This window comes from Oncorhynchus tshawytscha, linkage group LG25 (assembly GCF_018296145.1).
Source record: "Oncorhynchus tshawytscha isolate Ot180627B linkage group LG25, Otsh_v2.0, whole genome shotgun sequence".
In the NCBI taxonomy this organism is placed as follows: Eukaryota; Metazoa; Chordata; class Actinopteri; order Salmoniformes; family Salmonidae; genus Oncorhynchus; species Oncorhynchus tshawytscha.
The window spans coordinates 30,055,918-30,074,181 of NC_056453.1; the positions used below are offsets into that span (position 1 = coordinate 30,055,918).

Genomic DNA, 18,264 nt, shown 5'->3' on the forward strand with positions numbered 1-18,264 from the left:
CTGCTTCTTAACACAGCGCGCATCCAACCCGGAAGCCAGCCGCACCAATGTGTCGGAGGAAACACTGTGCATTTTTTTCAACCTTGGCTAGCACGCACTGCGCCCGGCCCGCCACAGGAGTCGCTGGTGCGCGATGAGACAAGGATATCCCTACTGGCCAAACCCTCCCTAACCCAGACAACGCTAGGCCAATTGTGCGTCGCCCCACGGACCTGCCGGTCGCGGCCTGTTACAACAGAGCCTGGTCTCTGGTGGCACAGCTGGCGCTGCAGTACAGCGCCCTTAACCACTGCGCCACCCGGGAGGTCACAATATTTCATATTCTTACCAGTGAATACAATAAAGTTGGACTTTTTAACATTTAAATATCATTTGTTTATCTGGAACCGCTCAGAAAATGTGTCCATGCCTGAGAGGGCTTCATTAATTGGTGAATCAAAATGCTTGTGTGATAAAATCTAATTGCTATCATCAGCAAAGAGAATGGGTAGAAGACACAGCGACAAGGTCATATATATACTGTAGATTAGGAATAACAAAGGTCCAATTATCAAACCCTGCGAAACGCCACAGGATCTCTTGGCCCTTGTAGATGCAAAGCAAATCGTTCTCTATCATGAACTATATAACCAATTATATGTATAATCATGAAAACTGTATTAATGCAGTTTAGAAAGTAATATTTCATGGTCAACCGTGTCAAACGCTCTGGATAAATCTAAAAAGATGCCAAGAGTGTATTCATTGGTTTTAAGGGCTGTAAATATTTTATCTACAAGTTGCAAAAAGCCATATCTGTGGGAGTAGTTTTTACAAAAACAATATTGGTGTTCATATAGAATACAGTGCTGATTTAAATTATACACCCATTTTTCCAGGATTTCAGAAAAACAGTACAGATATCGGGCGATAATTTGTAAATGATCTTGGATCCCCAGATTTATAGTGGGAGATAACTTTGGCAATTTTTTTATCTTTAGAAACAATACCAGCTTGCATAGATTTGGTGAAGATATAAGTCCAGGTGAGTCCAATATCGCTGATGCGCGTGACGAGGGAAGGTTGGTGTGTGTAATGATAGGAGTGCGTGATACAGGGCTGCCTGGCATCCTCAAACATATTCCACATTAAATGCTACTAATCATTCACATCTGTTAATTTCCAGCTACCAATGAGAAGTGGACATTTTAAAAGTGGTCAGAAATGTCAGTTTCAAGCATACCTGCATTAGCCACATTATTACACATTATTAAAGAATTTGTTAAAATATTATCAATAAGGGTGGCAGATGATCTGGTCAGATAGCTGGAGTATAAAGTATTTAAAACGTCAGATGTTAGTGAGTGGTTCTCACTTTTAAATACATTTATGTTGTAATCACCCAATAGAAAACACATTTGTATCTCCATTAATAATCAAATCCAAGGTTGATCCAAAGATATTAATGAAACTACCAATGTCAGAATCGTGTGGCCAATAGATGCATCCAATACCACATTTTATCAACCAAAAAATGAACAGGAGGGAATTTCTATGAAAAGAGATTCAACATCAATATCATCAGATGCAAGTGCGAGGTCAACAGTACAAATAAATGAAAATGTTCATGAACAAAAATGGACACCACTCCCACTCTTGAGGTTCTACAGTGGTGAACAGCATTATAAGGAGACACGTCATGAAGAGAAGAGAAAAGGAGAGGAGAAGAGAGACGAGAAGAGCGGAAAGAAGCAAAGAGAAGAGATACTAAATATCATTCCCTGGCCACAGGATGTCATCACAAAGACCAGGGTCAGTTCCTTTTCAGTGAAAATAATTAGAATAGTAGAGTCACATACAACTGGGGTTGAGTGTATATGATCTTAAAATGGGTATAGCTATATTATCCTTGTATAAGGCCCGAGGAGGTGAGGTATATGGCCTGATATACCATTGCTGTCAGCCAATCAGCATTCAGGGCTTGAACATTAAGAACATACAGCTGGCGGGTTATACACTATCAGTAAGACAGAACAACAGCCTCTGGTAAGACACGGGGCGGGGGCCTATGCATTTATGTAAACAACAGCTGGTGCACGATATCTAAGAAAGTCTCAAAGTTTTTCTCACACTCAATGCTCTGTATTCCGCCATAAGCAAACAGGAAAACGCTCATCCAGAGGCGGCGCTCCTAGTGGCCGGTGACTTCAATGGCAGGGAAATTTAAATCAGTTGTACCGAATTTCCATCAGCATGTTAAATGTGCAACCTGAGGGGGAAAAAATCTAGACACTTTTACTCCACACACTGAGATGCGTACAAAGCTCTCCCTCGCCCTCCATTTGGCAAATCTGACCATAATGCTATCCTCCTGATTACAAGCAAAAATGAAAGCAGGAAGCACCAGTGACTCGGTCTATTAAAAAAGTGGTCAGATGAAGCAGATGCTAAACTACAGGACTGTTTTTCTAGCACAGACGTGCCTTTTCCCATCTAGACAAAAGGAACACCTGTGTGAGAATGCTATTCATTGACTACAGCTCAGCGTTCAACACCATAGTGCCCTCAAAGCTCATCACTAAGCTAAGGACCCTGGGACTAAACACCTCCCTCTGCAACTGGATCCTGGACCCAGGTGGTAAGGGTAGGTAACAACACATCTGCCATGCTGGTCCTCAACACGGGGGCCCCTCAGGGGTGCCTGCTCAGTTCCCTCCTGTACTCCCTGTTCACTCATGACTGCACGGCCAGCCACAACTCAAACACCATCATTACATTTGCTGATGACACAACAGTGGTAGGCCTGATCACTGACAATGATGAGACAGACTATAGGGAGGACATCAGAGACTTGGCCGTGTGATGCAAGGACAACAACCTCTCCCTCAAAGTGATCAAGACAAAGGATATGATTGTGGACCACTGGAAAAGGAGGACCGAGCACGCCCCCATTCTCATCGACGGGACTGTAGTGGAGCAGGTTGAGAGGTTCAAGTTCCTTGGCATCCACATCATGAACAAACTAACATAGTCTAAGCACACCAAGACGGTTGTCAAGAGCGCACAACAAAACCTATTCCCCTTCAGAAGACTGAAAAGATTTGGCATGTGTCCTCAGATCCTTACAGCTGAACCATCGACAGCATCCTGACGGGTTGCATCACTACCTGGTATGGCAACTGCTCGGCCTCGGACCGCAAGGCTCTATAGAGGGTAGTGCTTACGGCCCAGTACATCACCGGGCCAAGCTCCCTGCCATCCAGGACCTCCTATACCAGGCGGTGTCAAATGAAGGCCCTAAAAATGGTCAAAGACTCCAGCCACCATAGTCATAGACTGTTCTCTCTAGTCATAGACTGTTCTCTGCTACCGCACGGCAAGCAATACTGGAGCGTCAAGTCTAGGTCCAAGAGGCTTTTAAACAGCTTCTACCCCCAAGCCATAAGACTCCTGAACAGCTAATCAAATGGCTAAACCAGACTATTTGCACCCCCGATACACTGCTGCTACTCTCTGTTATCATCTATGGATAGCCACTTTAATAACCCTACCTGCATTTACATAATTACCTCAACTACCTCGACACCGGCGCTCCCGCACATTGACACATTAACTCTGTACCGGTACCCCCTGTATATAGCACCCGCTACTGTAATTTACTACTGCTCTTTAATAAATAAAAAAATCATACTTTTTTAAAGGTATTTTCTTAAAACTGCGTTGTTGGTAAGTAAGTATTTCACTGTAATTGTATTCGGCGCATGTGACAAATAAAATTTGATTTGATTTGAACCACACCGTTTATAATATTATTTCATTGAGTTTTAGGTTCTGGATACGTACAGGAAGAAGTACTCCAGTATGACCAGGGAGGAGATGGTGGAGAAGTCTGGAAAGTGTATTATTCCTGTGTTACAGATACTCCTGGAAGAGAGAGAAGAGGGGGAAATAGTTTTTTTTTAAGTGGATGAAATGTGTGTGTTACAAAGCTGTGACAGCATTTCATCAAGTAAACAAAATGCCAAAATGGAATATTGACAAACTGAGTTGTTGTAGCTGGATTTACAGTAGTATGGTAACTAACAATAATATTGCCATAAAAGCTTACAGGTATCTCAGCTTGGGCAGATCAGTGAAGGCCCCCTTCTCTATACTGATCAGATTTCTGATGTTTTGTATCTGTCTAAGGAATAAAAGAAAGCATCACAATAAACATTTATTTAGAAAACTTTAACACTGATTTCCAACATCTCAATCAAGTAACATATTTTTACTCATGATAAGTGCACTTGTGAATCATACGTGTACATTTTTTTGTTACAGTAATATTCTGTCCAAGAATGAAGATTAAGTAAATAAGTAATATTCTGCATGAATTGTTGTGTTCAATCCAGACAAATGGATTTAGAAAAAAGTTCAAAGACCCACAACAAAATCCTCAAATAAACCACAGTCTATTACAGTAACTTAATAGGGTAGAAGACACAAACTAAGAAAATGTAAACACAGTCAAATACAAAACCTTCAATGGAACAAAACGTTATCTCACCAATTAAAACCTTCAGAACTGGGAGAGGAAAATTCTGTAATATGGTGTGTGTGTGTGTGAGACACTTACATCTCAGTCAGGCTGTGGAGAGAGAGGAATGCATGGTTTCTTATGTACCTGGTGCAGTCACTCTGAGATATCTCACTGTAGCAGAAAAAAAGACAGCATAATGTAAATTCACATTCTAAAGGACTATTCTCCTTAATAATAAAATAGAGACAGAATATGCAGAGAGTAAACTGCAAATGGATCGCAAAGTGAAATGAGAAGTATTCTGATAAGGCCAAAAGGGGATAGGATCAGAGAGGCTCTAGTGACATGCCCTTGACAGTTTCCTGTCTTCCTGATGATGCCCTTGCTACATTCCAACCCATCCCCCATCCCAAACCAACCTTCCACACCCTCTCAACCCCTTTCTTCTATTGTTAATTCTACTTTTTTTATAGACCTCAATACGTTTTACCCTTCCAGTCCACCGTACCACCCACTGATATGTAATTAACCAACACTTTTCTTTAGATAGCCTTTTAGATTCCATCTTAAACCAGATAATTAAACCTAGCGACCCACTCTGCTTATTTTCCCTCAGCCCCGTGTGAGTGTATGTGTTTGTGTGTGTGTGTGTACCTCTTCTTAAGTTGTTGCATAACATCTTAATTACTGTTACTTTTGTGAAACGATTAAAAAGCCATTTCATTTCAGAGCATCCTCACACATGGAGGAGAGGCTGGGCCATGATTTCCAGCCAATGTGAGTCATCCATGACAAGACAATACCATCTGAACTCCACCCCAGCAAATTAGCCAGTGTGACCTAGGACTGGATTAAATCAGATTGACATCGGCATATTGGTTGTTTTGGTGGTGTCGGAGGTGGAACTGCGTTCGAGCTGTCATATCCACAAGCGGCTCGTTGCAACCTACTATGATCCGACAAATCCCATGCAGCTGTGTTAGAAATTCATGCAGCTGTGTTACAAGTTCAAACACTCAAATTAGACTGGTAGGCTATAAATCCCACATCCAAATTAACATGAAAACATGCAATGGCCTAACATCAATGGTTTGACATTTGAGAATCATTATTTCTCACATAGATGCAGCCTACACTTTCTAGCATCGTTTTGAACTTCTAACACAGTAGGGATAATAAGAACGTGAGTGGTTTGTGACACAAGAGCAGCAGCTTACCGATATGTCAGTTTTAACCATGGTAACACCTCGAACACCGTCAAAACATCTGTGGTGTTGGCCAAAGCTGGTTAACACTGGTTAACACTCGATCTGATTGAATCTATGCCCTAGTGTTGATTTTTGAGTGTAACATTTCTAGAGTTGCAAAGTCTTGATTCAGGAGTTGATTTAACACTGCATCAGATAACATTGTCCCACTCAAGTGTAAATGTGGAACAATGTGCATAACACTGAAACATGAATGGGGTCAGTCAGGACAGAAACATTTATTGTGTCACCACAAACTTGAAGACATGAGTTACACAGGGGTCATGTATGCTATTTGTTAGGAGGAGGAGATTGAAGTGACAGAGACGTCACATCATAATGGAAACAAAAGACAAAGCCTCCATCGATGCACTACTGCTTGGATTTAAAAAATGATCATAACATGATGAGAACCAGACCTGGCCCACTTCTGGACCGCAATTCCAAGTGGTAACTGGGCTACATAGTAAATGGTAACCTTGCAGATGTAGTGGATACATGTGGTGTCTGGACTGTCCTTAACTTTCTGACCTCATAAGCATGGGGTGAACCTCTCTTGGATCAGTGTATTATGATACTGTTAGCTAGCTATAACACACAATATTTGGTTCAATGCTTAACTGATTAATGGTGTTAAGAATTAACAAAAATTCAGGAGAGAGGACCACACTTGAATGTAACACTTAGCTAGTTGCCAATTTAACAAGCACCAGCTGCTAACCATTGACAATCAGCCTCCACTACTGTTGGCAACACTTAACAAGGTGCCTTGAACGTAGCACCTCAAACAAGCTCTAGCTGCTACTAACTGATAACCAGTCTCCACCTGTTCTCACTCTTCTTAATCACCGATACCACCCTGTTTAAACCTGACCAAACAGTCATTCCTCCTCTTCGTTTTGTGTTGCATGCTCTCTGTGCTGCATTTCAAGACACTGAGTTACCAGCCTCCAAATCATTGCCACCTTCTATCTCATATTACTTACATTCCTTCAAGGATCTCCTTAGGGGATTGCCATCCTTACAGAAGCCCAACTACCACGGCCTGACGGTGATGTCTACCTGAAACTCCTGGCCAAAACCTACAGAGTAAATCCCTAAGGATCCTTCATCTGCAGTCCATGGCTTCATCCGGTCTAATTCTCATTCCCCTCCTGAATCCTTATTCTTACATCCATTCCATTTCTGCAATAAATATTCTAAACCCATTTCAATTGCTGGTCCTTAAACTCATATAAAGAGATAATGATAGCTAAGGGGGCTGCAATAAACCTCAACCAAAATCTCAATCGGACGCTAATTGAGTTATCAGTAAGAAGACAGCTGCATCCTGATCAGATCAGGGGAAGCTTGTTCCCCTGGCCATAGGAGTTGGCAAGTCAGCACAAACAGATCTGGAACCAGGCTACAGTAAGCCATTCCCCCTGATGGAATACCATAACATGGGTCTTGCCAATTGAGTGGTGAGGGGTCCTTGACTCAAAGGCCATCTGGGGTAAAGCTGTCAGCCCAGATGAGGGATTAACCCAGCTATACATGCAATGCATTAGTTAGATGGGATCTGGATGTACAGTTGTGGCCAAAAGTTTGAGAATGACCAAATATTAATTTCCACAAAGTTTGCTGCTTCAGTGTCTTTAGGAATTTTTGTCAGATGTTAATATGGAATACTGAAGTATAATTACAAGCATTTCAAGTGTCAAAGGCTTTTATTGACAATTACATGAAGTTGATGCAAAGATTCAATATTTGTAGTGTTGACCCTTCTTTTTCAAGACCTCTGCAATCTGCCCTGGCATGCTGTCAATTAACTTCTGGGCCACATCCTGACTGATGGCAGCCCATTCTTGCATAATCAATGCTTGGAGTTTGTCAGAATTTGTGGGTTTTTGTTTGTCCACCCGCCTCTTGAGGATTGACCACAAATTCTCAATGGGATTAAGGTCTGGGGAGTTTCCTGGCCATGGACCCAAAATATCAATGTTTTGTTCCCCGAGCCACTTAGTTATCATTTTTGCCTTATAGCAAGGTGCTCTATCATGCTGGAAAATACATAGTTTTTCACCCCCAAAAAATTGTAGACCTCCACAATTCTGGTTCATCCTTGGGAGCAATTTCCAAATGCCTGAAGGTACCGCGTTCATCTGTACAAACAATAGTACGCAAGTATAACCACCATGGGACCTCGCAGCCGTCATACCGCTCAGGAAGGAAATGCGTTCTGTCTCCTAGAGATGAACCTACTTTGGTTTGAAAAGTGTAAATCAATCCCAGAACAACAGCAAAGGGCCTTGTGAAGATGCTGGAGGAAGCAGGTACAAAAGTATCTATATCCACAGTAAAACAAGTCCTATATCGACATAACCTGAAAGGCTGAGCCACTGCTCCAAAACCGCCATAAAAAAAGCCAGACTACAGTTTGCAACTGCACATGAGGACAAAGATCGTACTTTTTGGAGAAATGTCCTCTGGTCTGATGAAACAAAAATAGAACTGTTTGGCCATAATGACCATTGATATGTTTGGAGGAAAAAGGGGGAGGCTTGCAAGCCGAAGAACACCATCCCAACTGTGTTGTGGGGGTACTTTGCTGCAGGTGGGACTGGTGCATTTCACAAAATAGATGGCATCATGAGGGAGGAAATGATGTGGATATATTGAAGCAACATCTCAAGACATCAGTCAGGAAGTTAAAGCTTGGTCGCAAATGGGTCTTCCAAATGGACAATGACACCAAGCATACTTCCAAAGTTGTGGCAAAATGGCTTATGGACAGCAAATTCAAGGTAATGGAGTGGCCATCACAAAGCCCTGTCCTCAATCCCATAGAAAATTTGTGGGCAGAACTGAAAAAGCATGTGCGAGCAAGGAGGCCTACAAACCTGACTCAGTTACACCATCTCTGTCAGGAGGGATGGGCCAAAATTCACCCAACTTTTTGTGGGAAGCTTGTGGAAGGCTACCCGAAACGTTTGACCCAAGTTAAACTATTTAAAGACAATGCTACCAAATACTAATTTAGTGTATGTAAACTTCTGACCCACTGGGAATGTGATGAAAGAAATAAAAGCTGAAATAAACCATTCTCTCTACTATTCTTCTGACATTTCACATTGTTAAAATAATGTGGTGATCCTAACTGGCCTAAAACAGGGAATTTTTACTCGGATTAAATGTCAGGAATTGTGAAAAGTTTAAATGTATTTGGCTAAGCTGTAGACTTCCGACTTCAACTGCAGCTTAACATGAGTTGACAAGTACTGAGTGTTCTTTGTGGTGAGGATACTTGGGATTCAGCCTCACCTGGCCTCAACCTCTTGGTTGACAGCAAACTGACCTTCCTGCCACACCATGAGGTCAGAAAGAGTGACAGAGATCAGCCAAAGTGAGTTACTGTGTATTTTACAATAACTACTTGCAGCAAGCTGACCATAAATTAAAGTAAAATAAGCATGAACTAGGCTGGGCGATATGGCCAGAATATCATATCACAATATTTTTCAAGTTTTTGATGGTATTTGATGTTTTGGAATAATTAAAGTTCTAAATATGCTTTATGAGTAGTTCATGACCCTAGAGTGGCAACACATAAATTATAAGTGATTTCAATGGGAATTCTACATTCTGATTGTTTTATACTGTTCAAATCCAACTTCAACCCCAAAAATGTTTCAGCAATTTCAAAAATATTCTGCATTTCCTGCACTCATGTTACAATTTCTGCACTTTGTCACGTAGGGCTGCATGATATGAACCAACAATCTAGGCCTAATTATTTGGTGAACTGTTGGAATCGTAGAAATAGAATGATTTTTCAAATTCTACATTTGGATAGCAGGCAGCACTTTAAATACATAGTTTTTTTTGGGAACTCAGTCTGGGTCTCAACTTTTGCAAGGTAGAATTGTCGAATACACAAGGTGCAATATCGAAATGTGGTTGTGCACCAACAGTTTTTCTCTTGTTATGTCAGTCACTAATAGTCACTCGATTATCCCACGTCAGCTAAAATGTTTTAGATTGGTAAATTAGTGTAGCATCCAGCTATCTAAATTTACAGTAATCAAGGTCAGATTATTTCCCTACAAAACCATCAACTCCCTACTAAACCATCAACTCCTTACTACATCATCAACTCCCTATTACACCATCAACTCCCTATTACACCATCAACTCCCTATTACACCATCAACTCCCTACTAAACCATCAACTCCCAACTAAACCATCAACTCCCTACTAAACCATCAACTCCCTACTAAACCATCAACTCCCTACTAAACCATCAACTCCCTATTACACCATCAACTCCCTATTACACTATTAAACCATCAACTCCCTACTAAACCATCAACTCCCTACTAAATCATCAACTCCCTATTATACCATCAACTCCCTATTACACCATCAACTCCCTATTACACCATCAACTCCCTATTACACCATCAACTCCCTATTACACTATTAAACCATCAACTCCCTACTAAACCATCAACTCCCTACTAAACCATCAACTCCCTATTACACCATCAACTCCCTATTACACCATCAACTCCCTACTAAACCATCAACTCCCTATTACACCATCAACTCCCTATTACACTATTAAACCATCAACTCCCTACTAAACCATCAACTCCCTACTAAACCATCAACTCCCTATTACACCATCAACTCCCTATTACACCATCAACTCCCTACTAAACCATCAACTCCCTATTACACCATCAACTCCCTATTACACCATCAACTCCCTACTAAACCATCAACTCCCTATTACACCATCAACTCCCTATTACACTATTAAACCATCAACTCCCTACTAAACCAAACTCCCTATTACACCATCAACTCCCTATTACACCATCAACTCCCTATTACACCATCAACTCCCTATTACACCATCAACTCCCTATTACACCATCAACTCCATATTACACCATCAACTCCATATTACACCATCAACTCCCTACTAAACCATCAACTCCATATTACACCATCAACTCCCTACTAAACCATCAACTCCCTACTAAACCATCAACTCCCTATTACACCACCGACTCCCTACTAAACCATCGACTCCCTACTAAACCATCGACTCCCTACTAAACCATCAACTCCCTATTACACCACCGACTCCCTACTAAACCACCGACTCCCTACTAAACCATCGACTCCCTACTAAACCATCGACTCCCTACTAAACCATCAACTCCCTATTACACCATCAACTCCCTATTACACTATTAAACCATCAACTCCCTACTAAACCAAACTCCCTATTACACCATCAACTCCCTATTACACCATCAACTCCCTATTACACCATCAACTCCCTATTACACCATCAACTCCCTATTACACCATCAAGTCCATATTACACCATCAACTCCATATTACACCATCAACTCCCTACTAAACCATCAACTCCCTACTAAACCATCAACTCCCTATTACACCACCGACTCCCTACTAAACCATCGACTCCCTACTAAACCATCGACTCCCTACTAAACCATCAACTCCCTATTAAACCATCAACTCCCTACTAAACCATCGACTCCCAATTACACCATCAACTCCATATTACACCATCAACTCCCTACTAAACCATCAACTCCCTACTAAACCATCAACTCCCTATTACACTATTAAACCATCAACTCCCTATTACACCATCAACTCCCTATTACACCATCAACTCCCTATTACACCATCAACTCCCTATTACACCACCGACTCCCTATTACACCACCGACTCCCTACTAAACCACCGACTCCCTACTAAACCACCGACTCCCTACTAAACCATCGACTCCCTACTAAACCATCGACTCCCTACTAAACCATCGACTCCCTACTAAACCATCGACTCCCTACTAAACCATCGACTCCCTACTAAACCATCGACTCCCTACTACACCAGCAACTCCCAACTAAACAATAAGCACCCACTTTTCCCATCTGGTTCCACCCACCTTGTGTAAGAAAGATGGCGTAGTAAAACATGTTTGCGGCTTTTGTTCAGTGTGCTAACACAGTCTTGTGTCTCACAAGAAACCAGGGTTTGATACCCAATCAGTCACATTGAGACTTTATTATGTGTCTATGAGACTGAAAAACAAAAGTGATTAATGAAATTCATAATGAAAACTGTGATGCTATTTCTATCCACACAATGCCTAATTGTCACGCCCTGACCGTAGAGAGCCTTTTTATGTCTCTATTTGGTTTGGTCAGGGTGTGATTTGAGTGGACATTCTATGTTCAGATTTCTATGTTTTTTTTTTGTTGTTGTTTTTTGCCCGGGTATGGTTCTCAATCAGGGACAGCTGCCTATCATTGTCTCTGATTGGGAATCATACTTAGGCAGCCTTTTTCCCTTTTGTTATTGTGGGAAGTTATCTTTGTTAGTGGCACTATAGCCCTTGTAAGCATCACGGTCGTTTCTTGGTTTCTTGTTTTGTTGGCGACATTTAAATAAATAAAAGCAAATGTACGCTCACAACGCTGCGCTTTGGTCCACTTCTTCAGACGATCGTGACACTTATATTCAGACCAAGACCCTCTATGCTGTTCACTGTGTGTGTTTGTATGCACAAATAGTATCTTTGGGCTGCATTGTGTGCGTCCCAAGTGGCGCTCTATTCCCTAACTATGACCGATGAAGTCTACGTTATCTAACTACACTGAACATAAATATAAATGCAACATGCAACAATTTCAAAGATTTTACTGAGATTCAGTTCATATAAGGAAACCAGTCAATTCAAATAAAGGAATTAGGCCCTAACCTATGGATTTCACATGACTGGGAATACAGATATGCATCTGTTGGTCACAGATACCTTAAAGGTAGGGGCTTGAATCAGAAAACCAGTCAGTATCTGGTATGACCACCATTTGCCTTATGTGGCGCGACACATCTTCTTCGCATAGAGTTGATCAGGCTGTTGATTGTGGCCTGTGAAATGTTGTCCCACTCCACTTCAATGGCTGTGCGAAGTTGCGGGAACTGGAACAAGCTGTTGTACACGTCGATCCAGAGCATCCCAAACATACTCAATGAGTGACATGTCTGGTGTGAATGCAGGCCATGGAAGAACTGGGAAAGTATCAGCTTCCTGGAATTGTGCACAGATCCTTGCGACATGAGGCCGTGTATTATCATGCTGAAACATGAGGTGATGGCGGCGAATGAATGGCATGACAATAGGCCTCAGGATGTCATCACGGTATCTCTGTGCATTCAAATTGCCTTTTATAAAACGCATTTGTGTTCATTATCCGTAGCTTATTCCTGCACATTACGGAGGTAAAGAAGCCGGATGTGATGGTCCTGGGCTGGCGTGGTTACACGTGATCTGAGGTTGTGAGGCCGGTTGGACTTACTGCCAAATTCTATAAAACAACGTTGGAGGTGGCTTATGGTAGAGAAATTAACATTCAATTCTCTGGCCACAGCTATGGTGGACATTCCTGCAGTCAGCATACCAACTGCACACTCCCTCAAAACTTGAGACATCTGTTTAATTGTGTTGTGTGACAAAACATTTTAGAGTGGCCTTTTATAGTCCCCAGCTCAAGGTACAGCTGTGTAATGATCATGTTGTTTAATCAGTTTCTTGATATGCCACACCTGTCATGAAACATGGGACCAACACTTTACGTTGCGCTTATATTTTTGTTCAGTATAGATAAAGCAGACACATTTTATATGGAGATAGTGTGGTGCCTTATCTTTGAAACTTTATGCAGTATCAGATTATTTTAAACAGCAACCCCCACTATCTACAGTTTTTTTGTCTTCAGAAATAGACCGTGGAAGAACATCAGCCATGAGTAGACCTAAGTATAGCCTTGCACGAGCCTTGGCTCATAGTTTCAAGTTTTATTAGTCGTATGTGGGGATAAACATGGTATACGCCGCCCAATGAAATGCTTACTTGCAGGTTCCTTATCGACAATACACCAACAATAAGAAATAATACAAGATAAGAATACTCATAGGAGCAGGATACTATTTCCTGTTTCTGTAGCATGAGGCAGCTTGATGTACAAGTAATCCCTCAGAACAGGTTGCTAGTCTATCACAGGGCCTTACCCCCACTCCATCTCCTAAATGCTGAGTGTCAAGCAGAGACGCATCGGGTCCCATTTTCAGTCTTTGTTATGACTCGGCCGGGGAACAAACTCACAACCTTCCGGCTGTCATAACTCTCCTGTGACGATCTGAAGGATCAGGTTACAGGGGGGTGCGTGTGCTCTCTCTCAGAGGGGGAGAGCGGGAAGTAGACTGTTTTATGGTCGGTCATAAAATGCCCCTATGCTCTGTAGTGTTCGAGATTGGAATGTAAACTGTGGAACACAGAGACACCCTTGGACATCAAACGTTTGAACAATTAAACAATGTTTCTATTTTGAATGAGAATGATCCATGGACACTTAAAGGACAGTCATGTCGAGTGTGTTTCATTTGGTGATCTCATGAAGGACAGGAAACATACATAACTGTATCTCTGTCAGGTTTACATCTAAATATTGTGAAACGTATGTGATTAAACATTAAACTATTTGTGAAAAGATGTAATGTGATGTTAACCTTCTAAATGAGAGTATGGATTTTCATAAAGTTGTAACTAGTCAGTGGCCACACCCCCGTGAGCCCAGACATCACATTAGGTGTCATAGAACCACCGCTTCTTCCACAGAGTATAAAACCTAGTTCCTATGAAATGTACATTAGACCAGAAAATATGGAGCAACCCTAAATGTTGAAATGGTTAGGAACTACAACGCTATAGACCACGCAAACCACGGTGTAAGCTAAGGTCGCAAATGGTTGAATTTACAAGACCAAAACGTGCTGGGTGACGCTGGACGCTGGTGTGTGAAGCAGTTTAAACTACAACTCTACCAAAGGACAAGACCAGAGGACGTGGAGATCATTCCCATGTTGAAATGGTGAAGAAATCTAGAAAAGTAAGAATAATTATTCAGACTGCAGCTGTTTAAATACTTTAGTCTGGTAAACGCATCCTATTCTAATAAGATTTCCGAATGGTTCTCTGAAGTATCCATTATAACAACTACGACAGACTGTGACTTCCGGGGAACGCAACCAGAGACTTTTCTGTCGACTCTCTCCAGCTGTGGTCGCCGGTCCATCTGAGAGAGACAGCAAGACATACACTCGAAAATATGTCAATTGCCATTTTTTTCAAATAAGCGGTCGTTCATGTAAAGTATTAGCACTTTCTATGAGTGTAGTTATCAGCTATGAGTTTCCCGCTATTGAGCGGTCCCTACCCCATTTCCTTTATCTACCAAGCCATCATAACGGTTTCGTCCTCTAGGGACTTTCTTTGTATCATGTATGAACTAATTGTGTGTGTTTTCATGTATTTCTGTGATTTGATTATTTAGCTAGTAAATAAATAAATAAGCCAATTTGTATATCACTGATTCATAATTTATGCTAGGGTTCGTGCAGATATCCAAGGGTTTGCGATGTTCAGTAATGAGAACTGATGAGGTACAATGCATTAATAAGCGACTGTTTTGATAACATATTAAAATATCTGAAGAGGTGATTCGGGAAATAGAGACTATATAAACTTTTTCCCGTGGTGCCCCGACTTCCTAGTTAAGTAAAGTTTACATGATTAGTTTAATCACGTAATAATAATTGTACATAGAGAATTGATTTGATAAAATAAGTCTTCACATTTAATGGTAGTCACAGACAAAACACAGCGGACACCCTAACCATAAGGCCAGTGAGTTGGTTCATCAACCACGCTTATCATTATTTCACAAATAGTAACCAACAATTTGTTCATATGAATTGACATGCTTTTGATCTCCTAAATAGTGGGTGAAAGGTAATACATCATAAATACATGTAGGTCAAACTACTTCCTCTAAAAGGATGTGTGTATGTAGGCAACTCATCTGTAGTGTCTTAGCTCTTATTACTTATTTATATAATAAGAAAGACTCCGAATACAAGGAAATGAACTGCAGCCTCACATTTCCTAAAATTAGTTTGTACCAGAATAACAGAACAACACTGTGCATGATCAAGGGTGCTCCATTCTTAAAGGGGACATCAGTAATTAACAGAACATAACATCATCCAAAGATACCCATCCAAAGTGGACATCTCCTTTCCTCTTCTTAAAGCCCCCAGACAGTCTTTCACTGCATGTCTATTGAATCACAGTGTGTGTTTATTTAATTTAAATAACTCCAAACATATTTTTTATATTTCCCTGAGCCTCCTTTTGCCATTGAAATGCTCAGTCTGACAGTGTGGGTGTGTTGATAAAAATGCTAATATTTAAATACACAGCCCTGGTGGATAAAATCATCTCTAGACTCTAGAGCCTACTCGTTTCCAAAAGTCATTGGTCAGACTAATTAGGTCTGATTGTGATGTCATGCTTTGGGCCAAAAACACCATCCCTCCTGAACAGGCTGAAATTCCAGGGCGCCTCCTCACACAAAACACCACCTCTTACACTAAAAGGCCATTATCTGAGTGTTACTTTGACCTCATAATGTGGAAATATTATAAAAATGACGACTGTACTGCCACTTTAACATCCATTTAGATAAATGTTTCATACAATATAATGTTAGATTATCACACCTTTCATAAAAGCTACCAGCAGTAGGTCTTCCACAAAACAAATACGTTTATAACTGGGCACTAGTCAAGTTTTAAAAATCCTCATGAAGCTTTGCAGATCTATGACATTGAAAAGGTAAACCCAGACTTAAACTGAAAATGTGTAATAGGGCTAAAGGAAAACTGACAATGCTATATGTCACAGGTGAAAAGGGCGTAATAAATACATTTAATTGAAACTTACATTCTGGACACGTTGATCAGTCCTCTGAAGGCATTGCTTGGAACTTCATTCAACTGCAGATGAGTTAGTCTTCTAAAGATTACACACAAGGAAAAACTTGTTTTAAAAACATGTAGTCTAAGGTAATGCTGGCTGCTGGCAACCAGATCACAGAACATTTCTTATTATTCTGGATGTAAATCTGTGACAGTCCATTTAGTTTGATATGTTATGTTTCGTATGGTATGTATTCATTTGTATACCCATTTTGTATTATATGTTTTACATTACAAAGCAGAGAATTAATTTGCAAAGCGGACAATATGTTACAAATTTGTAAGACATGTGATATGTTATGAATTCTAGGTGGCTAACATTTGCTAGCTGGCTAAAATGAGCTAGACAAAGGGTTAGGGTTAAGTTTAGGAGTTACGTTAAAAGTTTAAGGTTATAGTTAGGGTTAGGGGAAGGGTTACCTAAAAGGGTTAAGGTTAGGGCTCGGGGGAAAGTTTAGCTAACATGCTAAGTAGTTGAAAAGCAGCTAAAAATTAGTAAGTAGTTCAAAAGTAGATAATAAGCTAAAATACAAAAGTTGTCTGTAATGAGATTTAAACTCGCAACCTATGGGTTGCTAGATGTTCGTGTTAGACATACATTTTTGCCTTATGTAAGCATCTGTACTATATAACCATACCAAATATAACATATCATACCAATTCGATTGGATTTACATTTACTATGTTATGTCTAGTCTATGACCCCAGGCTGAGTATTAGTCTACTATGGTGGCCTGAATTTTAATAAACTGAAGTGAAGAGGGTAAAACACAATCAGTAGCTAGGCACTGTACTACAGACAGTACTGTCCTGATAAAAGGCCATCATTGTATCTACTGTAAATTGGATTGTGTTTCCTAATTGACTGGTTGAATTCAAAGGTTAAATAAATAAACATAATAAATAATCAAATAATAAATAATCAACGACAAAAGTGTCCGGCAAATTTAAAAAAAACATGGGTAGATATTGACGCTCTAATGTAATATATGCACAATCCCTCCACCAAAACGGAATGACATTTTAGGGTACTTACAAGTTTCGAATAAACGATGGAGTGGCTTGGGACCTCAGTTGCGTTTCCCTCGTGCAACTGAGTTTATCTCTCGTGTCTTTGTAACATGTATCGCTCTTCAATGAACATGTGCAAATCGACGGACAAGTGAAAGTCCAGCAGGAGCGCAAATTCAGAACACCCGACAGCGCGAGAAGAACCCACACCGTCCGCCTTGCTGGTGCCATCCTGTAGGCTACCTGGGCATTGATCAACCGCTTCCCCTTTCTCCCCAATCGTCACGTTCTAAAGAGAACTCAAATAAAACCGACCTCAGATAGACGAACCTAGGTAGCCAACATAACAAAGCAAATTGAAGCGGAGGAGAAGAGAGAACCATTATCATTTCCACCTGCCCTGCGCTAATGCAAAGTCCTGTATTTTCCTGGGGTGCGTCACTCAGTAAGTCAGCATTCAACAAGGTTACAGCTAGAGCCCAGCCCTGACAGGATCACAACATAACCGCTCTACTCTCTCCACATTAAAAAGACAAATTATACAAGACAAAAATGCTGGGTTAAAAACAACTCAATTTGGGTAAATGTTTGGTTA

The 18,264-nt window shown here is 40.8% G+C and overlaps 1 protein-coding gene across 1 annotated transcript in view; it reads right to left on the reverse strand.

Moving 5' to 3' along the window:
* Positions 1–17,920, reverse strand: part of LOC112224812 (lutropin-choriogonadotropic hormone receptor-like) — a 39,277-nt gene extending 21,357 nt beyond the window's left edge. Inside the window, exons 1-5 of the mRNA XM_042306315.1 lie at positions 17,913–17,920; positions 16,624–16,695; positions 4,598–4,672; positions 4,088–4,162; positions 3,835–3,903 (exon numbers count right to left, since the gene is read on the reverse strand). Of these exons, the coding sequence (XP_042162249.1) occupies positions 3,835–3,903; positions 4,088–4,162; positions 4,598–4,672; positions 16,624–16,695; positions 17,913–17,920 (299 nt within the window). The remainder of the gene's footprint in view (positions 1–3,834; positions 3,904–4,087; positions 4,163–4,597; positions 4,673–16,623; positions 16,696–17,912) is intronic.
* Between the last annotated feature and the right edge of the window lie 344 nt (positions 17,921–18,264).